We start from the raw sequence: 26,876 nt of genomic DNA, 5'->3' as shown, positions 1-26,876 counted from the left end.
ATGTGGTTCTATACGGATCATCAAAATTAACTATGGCTTTCTTTTGCCTGTTACAAACAAATGCACAAAGACATAATACCCAGACCACCTTGTGGTGTAGGGTATAAAATTTAAAGGGAATGGAACAAATATATCATAAATTACGATAAATCATGTATTCATATCAGATTTCTGGTTAAAAGAAATATTTAAATATAGCAACTTGTATAAAATCGCCGACTCGTTTCGCAAGATATGACAGATATAAGAGAAGTACCAGAAGGAGTGCGCCGATATATCCCATTTTCACAACAGATCTTGTGTTAGTAGAAATATTTGGATGTGTGGAACAAGAAGAGAACCGGATGATTATTTTGGATTTTATAATCGTTTTGGTTTTCAAAATGTTTACCCTGTGTGAGGAGGGACCAGAAAAAATGGTCCGATCTCTACCATCTTTATAACAGATCTTGTGTTGGTAGAAATATTGAGATGTGCCAAATCTGAATGGAATCGGATGCTAATTTATCGTTTTAAGCTTCATGGATATTCAAAATTTTGACCCCTTGTGGGTGATGTATCAGAAGGAGTGAACCGATGTATCCCATCTTCGCAGCAGATCTTGTGTTAGTAGAAATATTTGGATGGGTGAAATATAAAGAGAACCGGATGTTTATTTTGGATTTTAAAATCGTTTTGGTTTTCAAAATTTTCACCCAATGTGAGGGAGGTACCAGAAAAAATAGTCCGACCTCTACCATCTTTATAACAGGTCTTGTGACGCGGGTAATTTGAAGACAATCGGGCATCACATCTTATAAGAGTTATATTTATTCAAAATTTTGAGCCATTGGAGTGAACGGATATTCTCCATTTTCGCACCTGACCTAGCACTGATATAAATATTAGGATTCGTAAAGTAGGAGCAAAATCGCGTTATTCTTTCTCTTTTTGTGCAGCAAAATATTTTTTTTTTTTGAAAATTTCGAACTGCCAGAAGGAGTAAACCGATATTGCCCATCTCCGAACTCAATCTAAGTTTGATAATATTATTTCGCCGGCCCACTCCTGCGGAACCTCCCTCTTTAAGGGACAATAGTTCAAACAAACAGGCTGAGGGTAAACATCTGTCGGCGAAACCGACTGATACTTTTTTATACCCTCCACAATACATAGTATTGTAGTATATTAAGTTCGTCATTCCGTTTGTAACTCATCGAAATAATAATTTTAGACATAACAAAGCCCTGTCCGTCTGTTGAAATCACGCTAGAGTCAAAATGAAACGAAGATAGGAAGCTAAGATCAGTCTTTTGTTTGCAGGCAGGTCAAGTTCGAAGATGGGCTTTATCGGTCCAGGATATCGTACAGCCCCCATACAACGGTACTCCACGATATTTGATATTTTGATGATTTTAGCCAGATTTTCCAATGGAATTTTCTGAAAACCCACACAATGAGTTCTTTCTGAGTACTTCGCCCCCTGGAAGAGAATAGGTCTACGATTTCGTATAGGCCCCATATAACGGTACCTCCCGATATTCGGTATTTGATGATTTTAGCCACATTTTTCAATGCAATTGTCTGAAATTCTACACAAGAAGTTCTTCATAACTACTTTACCCATTGAAAGAGAATTGCCAATATAGGTCCACGATATCGCATAGTCCACATACAACGGCACCTCCCTATATTCGCTATTTTTATGGTTTTAGCTACATTTTTCAATGGAATTGTTTAAAAATCCGTGCTAGAAGTTCTTTCTAAGCACTTTACCCCCTAGAAGAGAAATGTCTATGTAGACCCACCATATCGTATAGCGTAGATACAACGGTACCCCCGATATTCGATATTTTGACGATTTGGAGGACATTATTCACCGAAGTTTATTCAAATTTCGTATTTCGAATTCGTAATGGGTACTACAGCCTATGGCTAAAAATTGCATATGCAGGCTTACGTCTTCGTATTGCCTCCATATCTTCGGTACCTCCCAATATTCGTTTTTTGATGATTTAAGCGGAGTTGTTTAAAATTTCGTATTTAGAGTTCGGAATGGGAAAACAGTCTGTGCCAGAAAATTGTCTATGCAGGTCCAGGTCTTCGTATAGCCCCCATGTAACGATACCTCTCCATATTCGGTATTTTTCCAGTTTTGTATTTGAATATTGTAATGGCTTATGACAAAAGTTGCCTATGCAGGTCCACGTTTTCGTATAGACCCCAATATAACCGTTATATTCGGCTATAACGGCTATTTTAACAGAATTTTTAACGATTGTTATTTTTTGGAAAATTTCCAAATTTGTTCCAAATGGTAGGGGGTATTCAAAGTTCGCCCCGGCCGAACTTATTGCTTTGTTACTTATTTCAACAACACTTTTCACCAAAATTATTTCAAATTCAGAATTTGAGTTCGCAATAAATACTACTTTCTATGACATGCAATTTCCTGTGCAGATCCACATCTTCGTAGACCAATCTTATAATGGTACAATATTCGATGTTTTGATGATTTTAGCTATATTTTTCCACGGAATTACTCCAAATTTGGTATCATGAGTTTGTAATGGGTTCTAATTTTAGTGGCAGCACATTATATGTATAGGTTAACGTGATCTTCTGATATCAATGTTATATTTCAATGTCATATTTAAACAAGTAAGCAAAGGCTATAGTCGTGCGGCGCCGACTATGTGATACCCTACAACACTACAATATGTGAGAAGCACCCTCATGTCCAAATCTATTTTGGAAGATTTCACTTTTGAAATTATGTCACGGAGCACTGCCCGATATTACCCTTAGCATTTTGACCAGGGACATTTTCCCAATATTTATGAACTCCGCGGTGCTGTTAGTTTTTGTGGTCCATTTTACGGCTAAATATAATCCAATGGTCATCCAAAATTCCAGAACTCTTCCTTGTGCTTAACTATCTTCTCAGGCGTGTCGATTGGCTTCAATGATGTGACAGGATTTTTTTTTTATTTAGACTCATCTATATTATTTGCTTGTCTACGATATTTGGCTATATTCGTCAACGAAATTAGCATAAAAAAGCCAGAAGTTCGCCTATTGTGTATTTCGGATGTCGCCTGTAAATAATGTTGGTATTTTTTTTAAACAAAAGTGGTAGTCAATTCTACCCGCTGTCTTAAATTCTAACTTCGTGCAAGATTTTGTGTCCTTTGGTTTCTATTTGTGACCTTTATAACGAATGCAAAATCAGGAACATTTTGAGTTGCTGGTCCATTTCAACCCCTTAACCCTCAACCCTGAGCCTAACCCTACCTTTGTGAAAAATTTCGTGAGGATCGAACGATAATTGCAATCTGTATATAAATAATAACCTCAACCTGTGTTGTAAAGTGCAAAAATATTACAAAATATACACTTCAATATTATAAGTCAAATTGAAAAAATCGCATGCGATAAAAAATATGACAAAAATAAAAAATGTCACAAAATACTACAAAATCTATATTAACATCATTATTGGCATCTTTTTATGCGATTTTTTGTAGATTTTATTCTTTTATGCCAAAAGGGTATTCTAAATTTACAAAATTTGTCAAAATCACTCCAGCCATTCTGGAGATATAAGAATTCTAGCTAACATCCCCTTCCTTTGTATATATACATTGTATATGTTTCGCTATATATATCCGATATTTTTACTATCGGCATCTACGTAACGATCAGAATTGACATGTTTTCCTATTTGTGATTTCGCCGGGATTAAAAATATTCGCGGCTTAATATAAAATTTGTCTTTTATTTAACAGAAATGTTATTGTCTATTTCACCTACTAAATATTACACGATGACCATAAAAATTGGAAGGCTTCTGCCCAGCCCTAAGCTCTAGCCCCATGCTAACTTTCGCTGTGATTGGTCTATAATTGCGACCTGTAGAGCAACTGCAACATCAAGAAAATTTTTGATTTTTTGGTCCATTTCAACCCCTAAATATTATGCGATCATCTCCAAAAGAAATAGGGTTCTATTCTGACCCTAACCCCACCTCCATTTTCAATTTCGTGAGGATCGGTTCATAATTGCGACCTGTAGCTTGATTACAAATTAACATGGACAGACGGACAGACGGACGGACATAGCTAGATCGACTCAGCTCGGCGAGCTAGGAAGATCCATATATACTTTCCTATATGGGAAACCAATATTTCGAGGTGTTACATAATTTTTGGCCCAATCAAACTTATAATAATATAATAATATAATAATAATAAATAAGTTCATCCAATCACTTAATTACATGGCTAATACAAATATTTTATTCAAGCGTACCAACGCTCCAATTAAACTAGATCACCCCTATTGCAACAAACTTTCTGTTGTAGTCAATGAAAAGTCCACAAAAACAAAATAACATCAACACAATTCATTTATCTCTTTTTCGGTTACTTTAGTCACCTTTTTTCCGATATTTCATTGTTGTTGTTGTTGTTTTATTTTTAATACGATTTTATATGATTCTCTTATTTTTCTCGCTAAATCTCTTGTGTGTTTGTTATGGTAAATTAGAATTTTAAATTAGCAGTGATGATGATGATGATGAATGAATGAATTGTTGGCATTTTACAATGTATGTGTGTGTACAGATATGTATATGTGTACAGACATGTATGTGCCTGTGTTCGGGGGGATATGTAGTAACATTTGTTTACCTGTCTACGGTTTGTTAACATGGATTTGCATTTCAATTCATCGTTTGATTAGAGAATAATTTTCCTAGCCGGTTGAGACATAACAAAAGAAGAAAAATTAACAAAACAAATGAAATTGTGTTTTTTGTTGTTGTTTCTGTTTTGTATTTGATGTGATGTGAAGGTCATTACAACATACAATTTGATTTGATATTTTAACAAAGGGATTATGTATTTTTTTCTTGGTGCTTTATGCGAGGTTGCGAGGAAAATTTGTTTATTTATACCCTACACCACATAATGGTAAGGGTATTATGTCTTTGTGAATCTGTATATAATCACTTTCTGAATCGATTTATGCATGTCAGTCTGTCTATGTATTCTTGTGAACAAAATTCAGGTCGAATTTATTATCCGATTGAGATGAAATTTTACAAAACAACATTTGTTTAGCCCAAGGACGAACCTTATTGAAATTGGTAATAATCGTATCAGATTTAGATATAACTCCCATAGGTGGTATGATCTATTTCAAAAAAAAAAAAAAAACAGTAAAGAAAGTCTTAAAGTCGGGCGGGGCCGACTTTATGATACCCTACACCACTTTGCTAATTTAGTAGAGCTCCACATAACAAATAAAAGTTTTTATGGGAGAATTCAATCATACACGCTATGATTATAATTATAATTTAAAGTTCAAAGGACTAAATATGCCGAAGCATTCGTGTCTTTAAAATTCGGAATTGTATTGCCCATTTGGTGCACAATTAATTTGAAATCGAATAAAGATATATATGGGAACTATATCCAAATCTGAACCGATCTCGAAACAATTTGGCAAAGATATTTCTGAGCTGTATTTGATATATTTCCCTGAATATCGTTGTTACGGAGTGCATACTACGGTTGTGGGTAACAAATCGGATGAATAATATATATGGAAGCTATACCTATATCTAAACCGATCTTCACCAAATTTGACATACTAGCTTCTAGACTCAACTCGGTCGTAAGTGCCAAATTCCATCCCATTTGGACAAATATTAGACGTTTGGTGCACAATAAAAGGTAAATCGGACGAAGTTATATATGGGAGCTATATCCAAATCTGAACCGATCTCAATAAAATTTAGTAAATGTATTTCTGAGCTGTATTTGATATATTTTCCCAAATATTGTTGTTGCAGAGGGCATATTACGGCGGCGGTGGACAAAAATAACAAATCGGATGAACAATATATATGGGAGCTATAGCTATATCTGAACCGATTTCGATCAAATTTGGCATACATATTTTCAGGCCTAATTTGGGTGTATATGCAAAATTCCATACAATTCGGGCTGATATTACACGTTTGGTGCACAATAAAAAGCAAATCGGACGAAGATATATATGGGAGCTATATCTAAATTTTGACCGATTATCTCCAATTTCAATAGGATTCGTCCTTGGGCCAAACAAATGATCTGTGCAAAATTTCATCTGGATCGGGCAATAAATGCGACCTGTACTTTGTTTACAAAAATACATGGACAGACGGACGGACGGACATGCATAAATCGACTCAGAATGTGATTCTATGCAGATCATCAAAAGGAACTATGGGTCTATCTCGTTTCCTTTTGCCTGTTACAAACAAATGCACAAAGACATAATAGCCTGACCACCTTGTGGTGTAGGGTATAAAAAATTACGGGAGCTCTACTAAATATGTAGGGTATCATATAGTCGGCCCCGCCCGACTTTTGACTTTTCCTTACTGGTTTTAATTTTTATACCCTACACCACAAGGTGGTCAGGGTATTATGTCTTTGTGCATTTGTTTGTAACAGGCAGAAGGAAACGAGATAGACCCATAGTTCCTTTTGATGATCTGCATAGAATCACATTCTGAGTCGATTTATGCATGTCCGTCCGTCCGTCTGTCCGTCTGTCCATGTATTTTTGTAAACAAAGTACAGGTCGCATTTATTGCCCGATCCAGATGAAATTTTGCAAAGATCTTTTGTTTGGCCCAAGGACAAACCCTATTGAAATTGGAGATAATCGGTCAAAATTTAGATATAGCTCCCATATATATCTTCGTCCGATTTGCTTTTTATTGTGCACCAAACGTGTAATATCAGCCCGAATTGTATGGAATTTTGCATATACACCCAAATTAGGCCTGAAAATATGTATGCAAAATTTAATCGAAATCGGTTCAGATATAGCTATATCTCCCATATATATTGTTCATCCGATTTGTTATTTTTGTCCACCGCCGCTGTAATATGCACTATGTAACAACAATATTTGGGGAAATATATCAAATACAGCTCAGAAATACATTTGCTAAATTTTATCGAGATCGGTTCAGATTTGGATATAGCTCCTATATATAACTTCGTCCGATTTACCTTTTATTGTGCACCAAACGTCTAATATTTGTCCAAATGGGATGGAATTTGGCACTTACGACCGAATTGAGTCTAGAAGCTAGTATGTCAAATTTGGTGACGATCGGTTCAGATATAGCTATAGCTTCCATATATATTATACATCCGATTTGTTATATTTGTTACCCACAACCGTAATATGCACTCCGTAACAACGATATTCAAGGAAATATATCAAATACAGCTCAGAAAAATCTTTGCCAAATTTTATCGAGATCGGTTCAGATTTGGATATAGCTCCCATATATATATTTATCTGATTTCAAATTAATTTTGCACCAAATGGGCAATACAAGTCCGAATTTAAAAGATACAAATGCTTCGGCCTATTTAGTCTTTTGAACTTTAAATTATAATTATAATAATAGCGTGTATGATTGAATTCTCCCATAAAAACTTTTATTTGTTATGTGGAGCTCTACTTAATTAGCAAAGTGGTGTAGGGTATCATAAAGTCGGCCCCGCCCGACTTTAAGACTTTCTTTACTGGTTTTTAATGGGTCGGTGCATTTTTGTCAGCGAAGTAACTTTTCGCTACATCACATTAAGAAATAGAAAGACTTAAGGAACGAACACTTTTACGAGAGCTTTTAAAGGTCTTTTATAATTTGAAGAACTTCCTATAAGTAGTCCTAATAGAAGGTTTTACGTAGTTTTACTATAGGATATTAGGTCAATGTATGGTACAATATAAGGTAGAGTTAGCAGCTGATTAACATTTTTTCTAAGTGTGTCCGATTTCTGCCAATTTTGTGTTTTTAATTTGAAAAATGAAAATAAAAAAAAATATTTTCAAAACCATTGATAGGAAGACACGTACATTGCGGCTCGCGCACTAAAGCTATTAACCACTTTAGTCATGAAATTGAAAGATTGAACAGTTTGGATCATATTTTTGAGACATTTCATTCTTTTTTGGCGCTATTTAACTCTTTTTAAAAATGAGGAAAAATAGGAAAAAACAAGTAAAAAAGCAGTGAGTTCGGCCGGGCCGAACTTTGAATACCCTCCACCATTTGGAACGAATTAGAAAAATTTTCAAAAAATAAAATCCATTAAAAATTCTGTTAAAATATTTAAAATATCTAACATCGGATGGTGCCGATATATGCGGGGATATACGATATTGTGGACCTATATAGACAATTACCTTTCAGGGGTTAAAGTGCTCACAAAGAACTCCTTGTGTGGATTTTCAGACAATACCATAGGAAAATATGGCTAAAATCATCAAAATACCAAATATCGGGGGGATATACGATATCGTTAACCTATATAGAGACCTATATAGATAATTCTCATTCGAGGTATAAAGTACCCACTAGGGACTCCTTGTGCGGAATTTCAGACAATTCCATTGAAAAATGTGACTAACATCATCAAAATACCGAATATCGCGGGGTACCGTTATATGGGGGCTATACGATATCGTGGATCAATATAGCCCATCTTCGAACTTGACCTGCCTGCAGACAAAAGAGGGATCTGTGCAAAATTTTAGCTTCCTATCTTAATTCGATTAGACTGTAGCGTGATTACAACAGACGGACAGACGGACGGACAGAACTAAATCGTCTTAGAATTTTACGCTGATCAAGAATATATACACTTTGTTGGGTCTAAAATGATTATTTCGATGAGTTACAAACGTAATGACGAACTTAATATACCCTCCATACTATGTATGGTGGAGGGTATAATAAATGAAAACAACTTTTTGTAAAAAATTTTGAATGAGTCTGACAATAAGCTGGCATAGACTCAGGGTCGTATTTCTGTAGTTTTACGATGCAGTTATACCTCCTTACTGTACCATGGGTTAATATGTCTCCAGTAGACATGATGGTAGATCTTTTAATGCTGTTTCATAGATATGCAAAGGCAAATTCCTTTAAATAATTTAATGTATACAGGAGAAGTTTTGTATAACTTTTACAGATAGAAGAACTTCAATGGATTTTCTATAGCTGAAATTTTGGAAATGTTCTGAGAAACGTCTGATGTTGAAATCTTGAAATTTAGGACGAGGGTTAGTCTTGGTGCGTAGGCGTGTGATAAGGCTGGGTTTTTGGGAAATTCTTACTAAAAGGGTATGAAAAGTACTAAATTGAATACTATGTTTTGAACAAACGGAATGAGCTAGAAATCTCAAATTTGAAATGAGATTTACTGATGAAGCACAGGATAGATATACCAAAGGGTTTTTGGAAATTCAAACTTTAAGGTTACGAAAACTCTTAAAATTGTACGATTTGGTATTATGTGAACTGATAGATCTAAAAACATGGCATTTGATATGAGAATCAAAATTTTAAGGTTAGTTCGGCATATGAAGGTGGTTTTGTGTAAATGTGTAGTAAGTGTATCAATTGTAGTAAATGGTACAAAATTTGGAACAGTTTGTTTGAGGGTGGACGGATGAAGGTGGAATTTTGAAAATCTGCATGGAGTCCCTGATGGTGTTAAGTTTGTGATAAAGATATGGTTTTAAAAATGTATGCTACACGTGCACGAAAAGTACTAAATAGTACTATATTTGGTACAATTCGGTATTGGGTGAACATATAGTGCTTGAAATCTGAAATTTGATATAAGGGTCAATGTTAATGTGTATCATGGACATATGGAGGTGGTTTATCGAAAATGTGTACTATAATTGTACAATAGTATTAAAAAGTACTAAACTTGGTATTGGGTGAAAGAATAGGGCTGGGATCCCCATGGTTAATATTGAGGTCTTTATTGGTATCTGTTGTTGAGATCTGATGATTTTTTTTTGCAAATGCGTACTATTTTGGACGCTGTTGGTGTCTAGGATGGAGAGAAGTAGAATGTTTTGGATATGCGTACCAAATGTTACTAAATTTGGTATTGAGTGAAGGGAAATTCTGAAACTTGATATTGAGGTCACAGTTAGTTTCTAAGGTTGACATACGGTTGCGTTGTAATAGTTTTGGACAAACAAAAACTGGATAGGGGCCATTGTGCAATGGTTTTACTAATGTTTTCCTCGTTATACTCCAAAATGAGAGATTTTGAGGACTTTTTGGTGTAAAATAAACATTTCGCTATTTTTTCCGATACAAGAAATAAATGAATGTTATATAAAAACTAGAAAGTTTTCAAGTTTAGTAGGATGTTTAAAGTTTTTGATTATTTTTTTTTTTTGACTGAACAAATTGTACACTTTGAGTACTAAAAAGGCCTAACTGTTGGGCAGAATCTAAAATTTTAAGGTGGACTTTTCGCCGACGAAGTAGCGGGAACTTGCTGGTTAAGAGAGGGCTTTTAAAGGAAAGCCTCTGGAATGTATTATATCTATAAATTATCTTTCTCTGTTAAGAGAATATTTATATCCATAAGAGGTCTTTTCTATCTAAAACATTTCTTCAGATTAACATGTAATTTTAGATAGAGAAGACCTCATATGGATATAAATATTCTCTTAACAGAGAACTATCTAAAGGTAATTTATAGTTAGAATACATTCCATAGGTCTTCCTTTAAAAACCGCTTCTTAACAGATCCCCACTTAATATTTGCATTCTTTCTAACTTATTGTTTGTTTATGGTTTTTTTTCCTGTCGAGAATGAATTTATTACAACATCTTCTTGTTTCTTGTTCGTATGATTCTCTCAGGCAATTGCTTCATATCTTGAGAACTGCAAGACAATAAAATAAATTTATTTTTATTCTTTTTTCTCTTCTTTCCAGCAAATTGACGGCTATGAAGCTGGTGTTGATTATCCAACATATGATTCGGTGCCCAAAGGCTTGTCATTCAAGTGTCAAGGCCGTGCACCCGGATACTATGCCGATACAGAAACTAGATGTCAGGTAAGTTTTAAATCGACGTATGATATGTGAAATACAGGGTGCGATGAAAAAACTGCAACCAAATTCATACAGCTATCATTTCCAAGCCACTCGTCCGACAGCTTTTAAAATTATTCCAGTGACAGCTCATTATATTGTTTACAAGCGTACAAAAGAATTTTGGTGAGAATTTTCCAGAAAAAAAAGTTATTCGTGATGGAATTCACGTGTGATAGTGTAATTCTTTTATATTTGACTGGAAAGCCAGAAGTGGCTATGGTTAGAGCACTCCAGCATATAAATGTGAATAAATCTTTTGTGTTTCATACCATCGCTCGTTACCGTGATACTGGTAGCTTAGCCCGACGTTAAGGAAGTGGACGGAAAAAACAGCAACATAAACAGAAATAGTTCGAAAAGTAAAGAAGCGACTTTATCGAATGCCACGTCGCAGTGGCTGAAAAATGGCTCGAGAGCTGAACATATCGGCAAATATTGAAAAATGAGCTCGGGGTAAAGCCATTGAAATTTCAAAAAGTGCAAGAACTTACACCGCAACAGAAAGAAAATAGACTCAAAAGATCTAAAGAGTTGCTTCGCTTGGCGGAAAATGGTGAACTGCCGAATTTGGTTTACTCTGATGAGAAAACATTCGTTGTCCAGCAGTTTGTAAACAAACAAAATTATCGTGTTTACTTGCCAAATAGGTCAGCTGAAAATGTGCGCCTTCGGTTAGCCACCAGAACTCAAGCGCCGACCATGGTGATAGTGAGGACGCAATCAGCCCTCAGCCGATGGTCGCTCTCGCTCGTGTTAATCGACCGTGGCATCAGAATAAATTCCGAATATTATCGCGAAAATATTCTGGAGGGTATATTAAAGCCTTGGGCACGCCAGCATTTTGGCCGCAGACGTTGGACATTACGACAGGACTTAGCACCAACTCAATCGGCACGCGCCACCCAAGAATGGTTATAAAATGAGGTTCCTCGCTTCATTTCTAGCGCACAATGGCCAACAAAATCTTCGGATACCAATCGGTTGGACTATTGTGTCTGGAGTATTTTGGAAAGCAAGCAAGGTTGGCACTAAAAAAATACCAAAGTGTCGATCACCTCAAGCAAACGCTTCACCGAGAATGGGCCAAAATACCGCAGAGCAACATTCGGGCAGCGTTTGACCGTTTGAAAGCCATAATTCGTGCCAAAGGTGATCATTTCGAACAAATATAAACTTATTCTAAAATTTGATATTATTTCCGACAGTTTTTGCTTTCATTGCATATCCCCCTATAACGATACCTCCCGATATTCGTTCTTTTGATAATTTTTGCGACATTTTTCACGGATTTGTCCAAATATTGGTGTTTGTTGTTCGTAATAGGTTCTAGCTCCTCTATAGGTCCACGTTTTCGTATGACTCTCAGCTCCGATGGCAAAACATTAAATATTTAGGCCCACGCTTTCCTATAGCGCACATATTGCGATACCCATATTCGGTATTCGGTATTTTGATAATCCAAGTCACATTTACCAACGAAATTGTTTCAAATGTGATATTTAAGAAGATTTGTTAGATGACAATCCATAAAGTCTGAAATTGTCAATAGAGGTTCCCATTTTGGTATGGCCTCCTTACAGCTGCCTCACCGACTTTATGGTTTTTTGAAAAGTTTAACAGCATTGTCCAAACGGTATTTGTAGTTTTAAGTAGAAAACGTTTGACTTCAGATACTTTTATATAAAAATGCTTTCTTTACCCAAAGGTGGAGGATATTAAAATTTCGTCTCGGCCGAACTTAATATTTTTTTTTTTACTTTGGAACAATTCTAGTTTAGTAAAAACTCTTCAATTTTTTTTTCGAAATTTTTTCCAGATATAGGTATTTTTATCCTGATTACAGGAATCTATTTTTTTTCTTGGGGGACGGACCCGGGACCCGAGATTTTTGACCCGAAAGTCCGGGCCTGGGATCCACTTACTCGATTACCAGGATTCTAACTGGTTGAAATCGGGTTATGCGGATGAAAAGACCCATATCTCTGGACTCAGTAAAGGTATTAGCACAAATTGTAGCATTTTGGGGCCTTTTTTGACTTTTTGGGGATTCTATAAAAAATCCGGGTCCAAAATTTCGATAATTTGACTATAACTTCCGAACCGTGACCACTTACCCCATCATGTGACCACTTGTTGAATAGGTATTTTCATAAACGATACCTATATTGTATATATCGGATAATTGGATTCGGGTCTAGTCGGGGTATTGAACCCAGACTTTCGGGTCAAAAATCTGTGGTACCGGGTCCGTCCCCCCAAAGAAAAAATAGTTTCCCGGGTTCAGGGTAAAAATACCTACCCCTTACTTTTTATTACCTAAAATCCTAAATTCAAATTTTGAAAATGTGACTAAAATATGGCGAAGTCTAATTATATTTTCGATTAGAATATTTTCCTAAATTTTTTCATAAAAAAGTCATAAAATTAGAAATTGTATTTTACAAATTACCTTTGCATTGAAAATATCTAACTCAATTTATTATTGCCCATTAATTTTGGCTGATTTTTATTTCGTTTTGTTTTATTATTGTGTTTTTTTTTCAGATTTGGCATTGGTGTCTTCATTCCGGCCATCAATATTCCTTTGTCTGTCCAAATGGCACAGTTTTCAATCAGGCTGTTCGTGTTTGTGATTGGTGGTCCAATGTCAATTGTCCGGCCTCGGAACAATTGTACGAAAACAACGATGAACTCTATCGAACCGTGGAGCCCAACAGCAATGGGGGCGATGGCAACACCATTTGATATAAGGCCCAAGAGCCAGAGAGGAGTAGTAGCAGCCGTGGAGACAACAATAATGGAAATGAGGGAATATTAAGGGGAAGACAAGAGTTAAGAACGCGTGGAAATAGCAATGAAGGAATGTTTAATAAAAATGGAGGAGAAGAACCAAAACAACAGAGATTACAATTAGAATTAGCACCACCACCCCCACCACGAACAACAAGTAGGCAGCAGCAGCAACAGCAGAGGCAGAGAATAGCACCATTAAGAGCAACAATAGCACCCAGCAGATCGTATCCTTTTAGCCCACCAGAAGATATATCGCCCATATCACCAGCCCTACAAAATGCAGTTACAAGCTCCACAACTCGTAATAATACCAAAAATAGTTTTAGAGGCCACATGAAATACTCACAAACAATCCAAAGTAGTCCTAATGCAATAGCATCCCATGGCGGTAGTAGTAGCAGTAGTGGTAGTTCGAGCGGTAGCAGTAGTATTAGTACAAATAGTAATAATAGAAATGAGCTTTTCAATCATCATAATCATGAAAAGATAAAATTCAATCATGATAAACAACAACAACAACAATTTCACACCAATGAACAACGAAAACGTATTAACAACAACAACAACAACAGTAGCAGCAACAAGAACAACAAAGAATCTGATCATCATTCCCGGCCCATGCAAAGGCAACGTCAGCATTCAAAGTCGCAACATCAGTCATCGCAATTCGGTAATTTCAGTTCGGGCAAGAAATCCTCAAATGCCAACACCATCAACAACAACGAAGAGCTGAAAGACTACAAGAGTAAAATCAAAAACAAATACAACATCGATTATGATCATTCACTGGATGAGGAATACGAAATAATTGAGGCCGTCGAATGAATGGAAGAAGGGCACGAAAAGGCTGCACTGATGACGACGACAATGATGGCGGTGATGGACAATGGATGCTTGACCACCATCATTACCAAACCGACAACAACGACAACGACACCAAGACAATGTCGTTGGCATGAAATGATGTTGCTCAAACGATCAAACCAAAGATGGACGTTGCACCATCCCTTGAATGGGCACTGAGTACTTGGCGAGTGCAAAATTCGACAGCTTAAATAGTTTGGCATTATGTACGATCTGATCAAAAATAACAGGGAAAATCACACACATTTTCCATTCATCAAAATCTTTGTGGCATATGTGTTGAACTGTGTGTCTGCGTTGTGAAAATTGTGAAATACGATTGAATTGTTCTTTAAACTGAAAAAAAAATACTCGCTACAATTAAGTTAAAAATAAGTACGACAATACTGCATTTTATTTTATTTTATTTTTTTCTCTCTCTACTGGTTGGCTTCTTCAAAAACTCTATTCTCCGTTTGACCACAAAATTTCTATTATTTCCATATTGTAGAAAATTGTTTTTTTTTTTTATTGTTTAACTAGTTTTAGAGGTAATATTTTGTATTATTACTTTTTTTATATGAATTTTTGTATTTTTTTGTACATGGTATCCTTTTGTGATCAATAAAAATTTGAAAGAAATGTTAATTATTTGTTATACCCAAAAATAATGTAACACCTCGAAATATTGGTCCCCGACATAGGAATGTATATATGGATCATCCTATCTCGCCTAGCTGAGTCGATCTAGCTTTGTATGTCCGTCGGTCCTTGTTAATTTGTAATCAATGTACGACATTGAAAATGGAGGTAGGGTTAGGGTCAGAATAGAAGCCTTTTGTTTTTGGAGGTGGTCGCAAAATATTTTATGACCAATAAACATACGAAAATGTCCACTAATCCTCCACCATTCATAGTATTGAGGGTATATTAAGTTCGTCATTCCGCTTGTAATTCATCGAAACAATTTTGGACCCATCAGCGTAAAATTTAAAGACAATTTAGCCCTGTCTGTCCGTCTGTTGTAATCACGCTAAAGTCAAGTATATTTAAAGAACAGATAAAGCTTTAAATCTTTTTAATTGCTGATTTAACAAAAACATTTTTTTGAGGAGAAAGTGTTCACTTCTCCTTCAATTTGGACTTTTTTTGCGGATATTTTTAGCGGAACCAATAGAGCTATAACGTAGATTTTTTTACAATATTTTTTGAAGAACTGACTGAAGAACGTCAAATTTTCAAGAATATTTTTTGAGGAGCCATCATTTAAACCATTGAAGCCTTTAAAGTGAATTTTTAAATAATATTTTTTTTTAACAACGCCAAAGCATTGAAATTTAAACGATTTCTTACAAAAAAAAATCATATTTTTTACGACATTCATGGCCAAAAATTCACAGAATAAAACAGAATCATGGACTTGTTAAAAATATTTTAAACTTTCTTGGCCAAAAATAGTAGAATATTTCTTTGTTAAAATTTGTCGCTTTTGTAGAAAAAAATGAAGGACTATTTGCCCAAAAGTTCAGGGGCTTTCAGGTATGAAATCCCTGATTTATTTTTTCAGAGTCTTAGTGGCAAAAAACATTGATTTTGGTATCGTTGACCTAAATATCGCGGAATTTTAACGAGATAATTTTGACCACTTAAAGTCGTTGCATAATTACTTTTATATCGACTTTAAGTAGCCACTAAATGACTACACATTGTGGGTGAGTTATGCCCTTGTTAAAACCATAGGTTGGTAACATAACTGTAATGGATACTTTTGCTGGGAACATAGGCCGAAGATTTACATCTAACTATCGTTAAACTAACATTTTAAATAATATTTTTGAGAAGTCTTCTGAGCTAAAAAAAAGTGAAATTTTAAAGATTTTATTTTGTATAACTATAGAACCTTTGGACATTGCTATTTACGCATTTGTATACCCTACAACACTATGTGTTGGGAGTATTATAAGTTTGATTGGACCAAAAATTATTTAACACCTCGAAATATTGGTTTCCCACATAGGAAAGTATATATGGATCTTCCTATATCGCCGAGCTGAGTCGATCTAGCAATGTATGTCCGTCCGTCCGTCTTTCCGTCTGTCCCTGTTAATTTGTAATCAAGCTAGAGGTCGCATTTATGGCCCGATCTTCACGACATTGAAAATGGAGGTAGGGTTAGGGTCAGAATAGGAGCCTTTTGTTTTTGGAGGTGGTCGCAAAATATTTAGGGATTAAAATGGACCAAAAAGAGAAAAATTTCCTGATTGGAGTTAGAGTTCAGGGCTGGGCAGAAGCCTATCAATTTGTACCGTCATCTGACAATATGTAGAGGGTAAAATAAACCATAACTTTTATGTCAAAACATACGAAAATTTCAACTAAACCGCGAATATTTTTTAAACCGGCCAAATCACAAATACATTTAAATGTCACTTCTGACCATGATACTTATAGCCAAGATATCGGATATTTAGCAAAATATGTACAATATATATATGTAAAAGAACTATATTTTTTGTTATTCTGCTTATAAGTCAAGAACCACTGGACTGATTTTCACAATTCTCATCAATTCGAAATGGTATCTTGCCAGAAAAGGATAAAATCTAAGAAAATCGCGTAAAAATATAATAATAAACAAGTAAAAAAGCTGTAAGTTCGGCCGGACGAATTTGGTAATTTTCAAAAAAAAAAAAAAATAAATAAATAAAAAAAATAAATAAAAAAAAAATAAATAAATAAATAAATAAAACCAAATACAATCCGTTAAAAATTCTGTTAAAATCTTAAAAATACCGAATGTATCCGTTATATTAGGGTATATACGACGACGTGGACCTGCATTGGTTACTTTTGTCATAAGCCATTACAATATTCATATGCGAAACTTGCAAAAAAATTCGGTGAATAATGTGGCTAAAATCATCAAAATACCAAACATCGAGAGGTATCGTTATTTGGGGGCTATACGAAGACGTGGACCTGCACAGACAATTTTCTGTAATAGGCTGTAGTATCCATTAGGAACTTTAAATAACAAATTTGAAACAATTCCGGTGAATAACGTAGCTAAAATCATCAAAATACTAAATATCGGGAGGTACCGTTATATAGGGGCTAAACGAAGACGTGGACCTGTACAGACAATTTTTTGTCTTAGGCTGTAGTATCCATTCCGAACTTCAAATACAAAATGTGAAACAATTCCAGTGAATGTCACTAAAATCATTAAAATACCGAATATCGGGCGGTACGAAGACGTGGACATGCACAGACAATTTTCTGTCTTAGGCTGTAGTATCCATTACAAACTTGAAATACCAAATTTAAAATAATTCTGGTGAAAAATGCCCCTAAAATCATCAAAATACCGAATATCGGAAAGTAGCGTTATATGGGGTCTACACGAAAACGTGGGCCTGCACAGACAATTTTTAGTCATAGGCTGTAGTAACCATTACGAACTTCAAATACCATATTTGAAACATTTCTGGTGAATAATTTTGCAAAAATCATAAAAATACCGAATATCAGGAGGAACCATTATATTGGGGTTATATCAAAACGTGGGCCTACATCTTCCATTTTCAATACCAAAAGTCCTGCGCACATAATATACATTTGAGTAAAATTTTATCAACCTACTTCATTTCGTTTGGAAGCTGGAGTGATTTCCACAGACGGACGGACATCGAAAAATCGCCAAAGAATTTTATGCTGATCAAGAATATATATACTTTAAGGTTTCTAAAATATATATTTCGAGGTGTTACAAACGGAATGACACTATCACTATCGGTTTTATTAATTTTTCTCTGAACGTTGTTACTGGAACAAAGTTATTTTTTTCGGTGAATTTCTTCAAAAGCAATTTTGAGTTTTCTTTCTAAAATGAAGTATAATTTTAGGCGCTCTTAATTAATTTAACTAGAGCTTACAAATAAACAATGGAAGTTTGAATCCGTAACAAAAAAGCTTTGCTTGGATACAATCAGCTGCTACAATAACAAATTGTATGTAAAAATACAACAAAAACAAACGTCAGTCAACAACTTGGCCCAGTGCCAGCAGTGGTTTTTATTTTTGTTTGTTCTCTGTTTTTGGTATGTGTCTCCGCAATAAATATTCGTGTACTCTTGGAAATATTTATAATACCGTTGTAGATGCATGGATATAAAAGTTAACTGATATATTTGTTAATTCATGAATATAATAATGGTAAGTATGGAAAATTCATTGTTTACAAATTTTCGTCAAAGCAAAGTGTATACAGTGGATACGTCACCACGATGAGAGCATAAAACGCAATTCATTTTATATGTTATGAGAATAAGAGTGAACTGCGTTTAGAGTTGCCATATTTGTTATTTATTAAAAATACCCAGAAACAGTTCGATAAACCCCAAAAAACCCAATAATTTCAAATAACATATTATATGATCAGGCACTGAATAAAATTTAGATGTAGAAGATTTGGCTTATGTTGGGGTTAGAGGCTACCATGAGGCATTTGGAAGATTGTTTTTAAAGAAGATTTGCTTATTTTGTTGTATTTCTTTCTAAGTATAACGGGAGATTTTGTTGTTTTTTTGGAATGGCTATCAAAAACTTGACTTTTTGTTAATTTATAAAACTTGCGTCGAAGTGTGAAGATATTATTATTAAAATGTGACATAACATAAAAATTCAAAAGTGTATTAAAGTGTTAAAAAGTGTAATTATTAATACAAATATTTCTGATAACCTAATTCCAGAGAGAGTTTATTGCCTTAGAACTGTAGATCGAAAGGTTTTTTAAGAATATGTTGTCTGTCAGTATAGCTCGAAAAGTGATACTAGTGCCGATAATAAAAAGGAAGATTATTTTTCTAACACCAATGTAAAAAATTAATAAAATGGACAAACTCTTACATATTTTATTTCAGTCAATTATCATCTTAAATACACATCAACTGCAAGGACATGAATTCAATCCATATATATTTCTAAAACAAATTATTTTTATTTTAAATAAACTTTTATGCAAACACATATGAACATACTGTTTTGGTAATTTTCATTACAAAGGAATACTTACAGATCACGTACGTGATTTGTAGAATCATAAACACTCATATTAGACTTATAAATGACTCAAATTTGACAGAAAAGTGATATGTGATAATAAAAAGACTAAAAAATATTCACTTAGGACTCGTGAACGATCATAAAAAATACCCAAATTCGTGCAATAAATGATAAAAACACGATTCCAAAAAGACTTGATAAAGTATCCGCAAAAAAGGGGAATACACATATGTGATTTATTTAGAAGAGTCCTGGGGGTACGTTTTTCTCCCGACAAAAGTAATGTTTATGATCAGAAAATTCGTCATATTCTACCTTTTTAATCGTGCTGTAGGATCAAAAAAGACTCGAATGTGATTATAAATTTCAAAAAATACTGACTGGGGTAAGTCGATTTTCGATTAACCGGTTGCTCAAATTCTAGTACTAAAAACTCTAAAATTCCTTTTCTATTATGGATTGTGGTGAATAATAATCGAATTGAATACCTGATTGAACCGAATAATCGACACCTTTAATGAAATTGGATACATAATATTCTTCCTTTGATACTTTTTCAATAAAAATAAGAATTAAGCCATTACATTATTCAAATGCGAAACTTGAAGAAAAATAGGTGAATAATGTAGCTAAAATCATCATATGGGGACATGACATGGACCTGCACAGACAATTTTTGTTATAGGCTGTAGTATCCATTACGAATTTTAAATAAAAAATTTGAAACAATTCGGGAGAATAATGTCGCTAAAATCATGAAAGTAACGAATATCGTGAGGTACCGTTATATGTGGGCTATACTAAGACGTGGACCTGCACAGACAATTTTCTGTCATAGACTGAAGTATCCATTACGAAATTCAAATGCCAAATTTGAAACAATTTCGGAGAATAATGTCGCTAAAATCATGAAAATACCGAATAACGGGAGGTACCGTTATATGGGGGCTATACGAAGACGTGGACATACATGGACAATTTTCTGTCTTAGGCAGTATTACGAATACATTACGAACATCAAATATCAAAATTTGAAACAATTCAGGAGAATAATGTCGCTAAAATCATCAAAGTACCGAAGATTGGGAGGTACTGTTATATGAGGGCTATACGGAGACGTGGACCTGCACAGACAATTTTTGTTATAGGCTGTAGTATCCATTACGAACTTTAAATAACTAATTTGAAACAATTTCGGTGAATAATGTCGCTAAAATCATGAAAATACCAAATATCGGGAGGTACCGTTATATGGGGGCTATACGAAGACGTGGTCCTGCATCGACAATTTTCTGTATTAGGCTGTAGAATACATTACGAACTTCAAATATCAAATTTGAAACAATTTCGGTGAATGATGCCTCATAAATCACCAAAATACCGAATGTAGGGAGGTACCATCATGGCTATACCGAAACGTAGAGCTACATGGCCCATTTTCAATACCAAAAGTCCTCTAGACAAATATGCATATGAGTAAAATTTTGTCAACCTACTTCATTTCGGTCGGAAGCTAGAGTCCTTTCCATAGACGGATAGACGGACGAACGTCGCTAAATCGACATAGAATTTTATGCTGATCAAGATAATACAGGAATTGGTCACCTTTGACACGAATTATGGCCTTCAAACGACCAATGCAAGCGTCACACGCTGCCCGAATGTTGCTCTGCGGTATTTTGGCCCATTCCCTGCGAAGCGCTTGCTTGAGGTGATCGACACTTTGGTATTTTTTAGTATCAGCCTTGCTTTCCAAAATACTCCAGACACAATAGTGCAACGGATTGGTATCCGGAGATTTTGGTGACCATTGTGCGCTGGAAATGAAGCGAGGAACCTCTTCTTGTAACCATTCTCGGGTGGAATGTGCTGAGTGCGATGATGCTGAGTCCTGTTGGAATGTCCAAGGTCTGCGGCCAAAATGTTTGCGTGCCCTAGGCTTTAGTACACCCTCCAGAATATTTTAGCGATAATATTCGGCATTTATTCTGATGCCACGGTCGATTAATACGAGCGGGTGATGGTGTGGGCCGGCGCTTGAGTTCTGGTGGCCAACAGAAGGTGCACATTTTCAGCTGACCTCTTTGGCAAGTAAACACGATCATTTTATTATTTTTTACAAACTGCTGGACAATGAATGTTTTCTCATCGGAGAAAACCAAATTCAGCACTTCACCACTTTCGGCCAAGTGAAGCAACTCTTTAGCTCTTTTGAGTCTCTTTTCTTTCTCTTGCGGTGTAAATTCTTGCACTTTTTGGAATTTCAAAGGCTTTACCCCGAACTCATTTTTTAAAATTTGCCGAATGGAATATTGCGATATGTTCAGCTCATGAACCATTTTTCGGCCACTGCGACGTGGGTTTCGATTAAGTCGCTTCTTTACTTTTCGAACCATTTCTCCTGATGTTGCTGTTTTCTTTTGTCCACTTCCTTGACGTCGGGCTGCGTATCACGGTAACGAGCGATGGTATGAGACACAAAAGATTTATTCACATTTAAATGCTGGAGTGCTCTAACGATAGCCACTTGTGGTTTTCCAGCCAAATAAAAAGAAATCACACTATCACGCTTGAATTCCATCACGAATAAATTTTTTTTCTGGAAAATTCTCACCAAAATGTTTTTGTACGATTATAAACCACATAATGAGCTGTCACTGGAATAATTTTATCAGCTGTAACGACGAGTGGCTTAGAAATAACAGCAGTCAGATGTTGGTTGCAATTTTTCATCTCACCCTGTACTTTGTAGGGTCTGAAATGTATATTTCCAGGTGTTTCATGGTGGATGACATAAAAATACCATGGCGTTATTTTAAGATCTTTGCTTAATTGCTTTGTTTCGAATTCGATGTTGGACTGTTTACCTTGCGACATAAACTTCCTAAATGTGCTGCCTCGGATTAAAATTCTTTAAAATCAACATTTTTATCGTGAACAGTGAACATTTATTTTATATATAGTAAAATAGGGTATGTATATTATTTATATGGGAAAATAATGGGAAAATAATAATAAAATGTGTAAACAAAATACTTATGTTTAATGAAAATTGCTTATGAAATAGGTATTCTAATTATCAACACCCTTTTCCCTGAATATGAATGTGAAAGCAATGCCAAAAAGTTGCGATTCTAAAAAAATATTTTAAATTGTCTATGTAAGTTTTTCTACGTCAAATTGACGCAAAATCGGCTCAAGGCAAACTCAATCATTCGTTATGAACTATTGACCCATTGAATCGACTATAATGTAAAACCAGTAAAGAAAGTCTTCAAGTCGGGCGGGGCCGACTTTATGATACCCTACACCACTTTGCTAATTAAGTAGAGCTCCACATAACAAGTAAAAGTTTTTATGGGAGAATTCAATCATACACGCTATGATTATAATTATAATTTAAAGTTCAAAGGACTAAATATGCCGAAGCATTTGTATCTTTTAAATTCGGACTTGTATTGCCCATTTGGTGTGAAATTAATTTGAAATCGGATAAAAATATATATGGGAACTATATCCAAATCTGAACCGATCTCGATAAAATTTGGCAAAGATATTTCTGAGCTGTATTTGATATATTTCCCTGAATATCGTTGTTACGGAGTGCATATTACGGTTGTGGGTAACAAATACAAAAAATCGGATGAATAATATATATGGAAGCTATAGCTATATCTGAACCGATCTTCACCAAATTTGACATACTAGCTTCTAGACTCAATTCGGTCGTAAGTGCCAAATTCCATCCCATTTGGACAAATATTAGACGTTTGGTGCACAATAAAAGGTAAATCGGACGAAGTTATATGTGGGAGCTATATCCAAATCTGAACCGATCTCGATAAGATTTAGCAAATGTATTTCTGAGCTGTATTTGATATATTTCCCCAAATATTGTTGTTGCATAGTGCATATTACGGCGGCGGTGGACAAAAATAACAAATCGGATGAACAATATATATATGAGAGCTATAGCTATATCTGAACCGATTTCGATCAAATTTGGCGTACATATTTTCAGGCCTAATTTGTGTGTATATGCAAAATTCCATACAATTCGGGCTGATATTACACGTTTGGTGCACAATAAAATTCGAATCGGACGAAGATATATATGGGAGCTATATCTAAATTTTGACCGATTATCTCCAATTTCAATAGGGTTCGTCCTTGGGGCAAACAAAAGATCTTTGCAAAATTTCATCTGGATCGGGCAATAAATGCGACCTGTACTTTGTTTACAAAAATACATGGACAGACGGACGGACGGACGGACATGCATAAATCGACTCAGAATGTGATTCTATGCAGATCATCAAAAGGAACTATGGGTCTATCTCGTTTCCTTCTGCCTGTTACAAACAAATGCACAAAGACATAATACCCTGACCACCTTGTGGTGTAGGGTATAAATAGAAAATCTAAATGGCTTATAAAAAACCGGTCAGTAATGTTCTATTCCAGAACTGCAAGAATGTAAACGTTTTTACAACGATATCCGAAATTCCCTTTATGATATCGGAGAAAATTGCCAGCCTGGTAGATTCTTGCTAGTCCTGGAATTTAAATATCTGGTCGCACATTTTATTTCCATTTTTTTAATATTAACTGCAGTTGGATTCGAAAAATGTATAGCCATGATATTACATTGTATGTATCCAACTACAGGTAATACAAGTCATAATTGCAGAAGCGTATTTCCAATTTCCTTACTGAAATTTCAAATATTACAAGAGTTTACGATGGATTGATGGATTAACATTTTTACAACTTTTTTTTTTTTTGAAATTTAAAATTTTTGTAGAACTCACAACAATTCAACAATGACTTACTAAATGGAACTCCTTACGGGGGATTTATGGTAATTCGACTTGGAATTCCATTTAGATTGTCCCAAAAATGTCTTCAATGAAATAGATACTCCGGCACCAACTCATGCCGGTGATGATGATGCCCATAATTGCGAGTATCACAGACAGTACCCTGAACCAAGGTGTCAGCATCCGCCTTCAAGATACGGAAATTAATGTCCTCATAATTCAACTGACTATAAAGATAGACGGGCAGACGGTTACTTATCACCCACACACTTTGTTTCGGTTCATGATCGACTTTCAAATCATTGGGAAATTGTATGAGCGTACTATTGCCCTCTGCCTCCAGGAAGCGATGCAAGTTGGTGGCATCATATGGCTTTTTGGTATTCCAACAGCCAACATCATCACGATGTACTTGGGTGAAGAACATGACACCGTTGCGATCGATTCCCGAGGTGGATGACTGGCCATTGATACCACGTTCCCCAATGGGCAGGAAATATTTGGCCAAATCCTGGGCCTTGGCTGGCCAGAGGCTTTCGTCCTTTAGCAGGGCATTGGAGACCACAAATTCCTGGAATTGAAAAATATTTAATAGTTTTTAATTTTTTTTTTTCAATATTTTAAAACACCCACCTTAAAACTAGCCATGGGATGGAAATACAAAATCCTCTCCTCATCGGGAGTCTTGGCCAGCGACAAACTCATGCCAAACACACCATCCAACCATTGGAAATTCAAACCAAACACATTGAAATCCGAGGCCACTGGATCGGGTGAGAAATTGTAATTGGTCACACGCCAGCTACGATTCTTCTTCAGGCTGTACACAACAATGCCAAAACGCCAGACATCTGTCACATAGGCATGGGCATCGTCACAACGATTACGATGAACATCCACAATAATGTTGGAATGCAAACTATCTTGCTTCACCTGATCGGCAGGGAATTGATACTGGACCACCTTTTGATTGGTGCGCAAATCAAAGGCCACAATTTTCGGGGGACACACCTGGCTAAGGCTTACCGTGGCATTGACAATGCCCGAATCAATTAACCATATTCGACCACAATCATCGATTTGGGTACGATAGACAGAAATAAGTTTCGAACAATCTGGATTGTAGGGATCGCCATGGGCCTCCCAATTCGGGTATGGACGTATTGGAGGACTTTCTTCCTGTGGTGGATATGGCAACCAGCCAAAGCTGGCGGGGACACCATCCTTCCAGCGTGGAGTTGTTATAAATATGCGATCTTTATAGAAGTCAACACCCAAGGGTAGATTATTTTCGGCTATGAATTCTCTGGAAATAGAAACAGAAACACACACACACACACACATTGGCATAAAAATGAGTTTCTAATCCATGGCCTTCAGCAGTTAAAGATTTCACTATAAAGAGGGCTGCCTTGCATACCTATTGGCAATAGCCTTTTGTCTCTGACCAAAGGTGGGGTATTCAAAATCCAAATATTTCCATTGGTTGACAATTTGAAATGCTTGTGATTTTCGTGTTATTGGTGCTCCAACTGATTGTGCATCGGGTGCACCATAACCATATGCCGTTGCTCCGCCATACTCAATCTCTTGTGGTGGCAAAGCTGGTGCTGAGTAAATTCCACTGCTACGATAGGTCCCCGCCAAGACGCAGTTGAGACAAGCCAAGCTAACCACAATTGTCACAGTTACAGCAACAGCTGTAGAGCGGCGACGGCGCTTAACAAAACTGGAACAGGGCATTTTTTTGTTGTTTTTTTGTTTTCTTTTCAACCAATCACTGAAATTTTGTTTTATAGAATTATTGAATAGAGGATTTTTATTTGAAATTTGAATACGCAAGCGTTTCACTTACCGTTTCGAACTGTATCATTTGGCAACTGAAACTGAAATGGCAATTAAAATCATACACGGCTGGTGTTTGGTTGTCTAGCTGGCTGAGTGGATGACAAGCTGGCTGGCTGGCTGGCAGACTTGTGGACTGGTCTGGTACAACAAGAAGGCTATTTACAATTTGAAGTTAATTCCAAAACATCAGAAAGGCTAGACGTATGTCTGTCCGTTTCTCTCAATGTGGGTAGTTAGCTTAGCTTGGCTACAATACCGTTCAGTCAACCAACCATCACACATGTCGGCCAGTGATGCCAATACAGATTTTGAGGACTGGAAATGCGGATTTTTAAAGAAAAAAATTTGTGAGGGGTCGAAATGGTTATAAACGCTGGCTCTTAAAAATATCAGAAGGAGAGTTGTAAACGTGGAATCTTCAAAAAAAAAAAAAAAAAAAAAAAAAAAAAAATGGGCCCTAAGACCTATAAGGGTGTATTTCTTGGGGAACATTTTTTAAGGTCCAGTACCTCAGCTTGAATTTGAATTTTTCTTTTTAAGGAA

The 26,876-nt window shown here is 35.6% G+C and overlaps 3 protein-coding genes across 3 annotated transcripts in view; 2 read left to right on the top strand and 1 right to left on the bottom strand.

Moving 5' to 3' along the window:
* The window catches only part of LOC101898049 (U-scoloptoxin(01)-Er1a-like), a 31,934-nt gene extending 18,224 nt beyond the window's left edge, over positions 1-13,710 (top strand). Inside the window, exons 3-4 of the mRNA XM_059126379.1 lie at positions 10,804-10,926; positions 13,510-13,710. Coding sequence (XP_058982362.1) covers positions 10,804-10,926; positions 13,510-13,710 — 324 coding nt within the window. The remainder of the gene's footprint in view (positions 1-10,803; positions 10,927-13,509) is intronic.
* A 117-nt stretch (positions 13,711-13,827) lies between these two features.
* On the top strand, positions 13,828-15,025 carry LOC131804069 (GATA zinc finger domain-containing protein 16-like). Its single transcript, XM_059126377.1, has one exon. The coding sequence runs from the start codon at positions 13,828-13,830 to the stop codon at positions 14,581-14,583; it is 756 nt and encodes a 251-aa protein (XP_058982360.1). The 3' UTR covers positions 14,584-15,025.
* A 7,577-nt stretch (positions 15,026-22,602) lies between these two features.
* Positions 22,603-26,648, bottom strand: LOC131804072 (protein yellow-like). The gene is made up of 4 exons (XM_059126383.1): positions 26,341-26,648; positions 25,906-26,265; positions 25,119-25,791; positions 22,603-25,056 (listed from the first exon to the last, which is right to left on the bottom strand). The coding sequence occupies exons 2-4, from the start codon at positions 26,226-26,228 to the stop codon at positions 24,571-24,573; spliced, it is 1,482 nt and encodes a 493-aa protein (XP_058982366.1). The 5' UTR covers positions 26,229-26,265; positions 26,341-26,648; the 3' UTR covers positions 22,603-24,570.
* Positions 26,649-26,876: the final 228 nt, after the last annotated feature.

Source organism: Musca domestica, unplaced genomic scaffold (assembly GCF_030504385.1).
Source record: "Musca domestica strain aabys unplaced genomic scaffold, Musca_domestica.polishedcontigs.V.1.1 38, whole genome shotgun sequence".
Classification (NCBI taxonomy): domain Eukaryota; kingdom Metazoa; phylum Arthropoda; class Insecta; order Diptera; family Muscidae; genus Musca; species Musca domestica.
The sequence above is the reverse complement of the archived record's forward strand: the minus strand, read 5'-3'. Positions and strand labels throughout refer to the sequence as shown.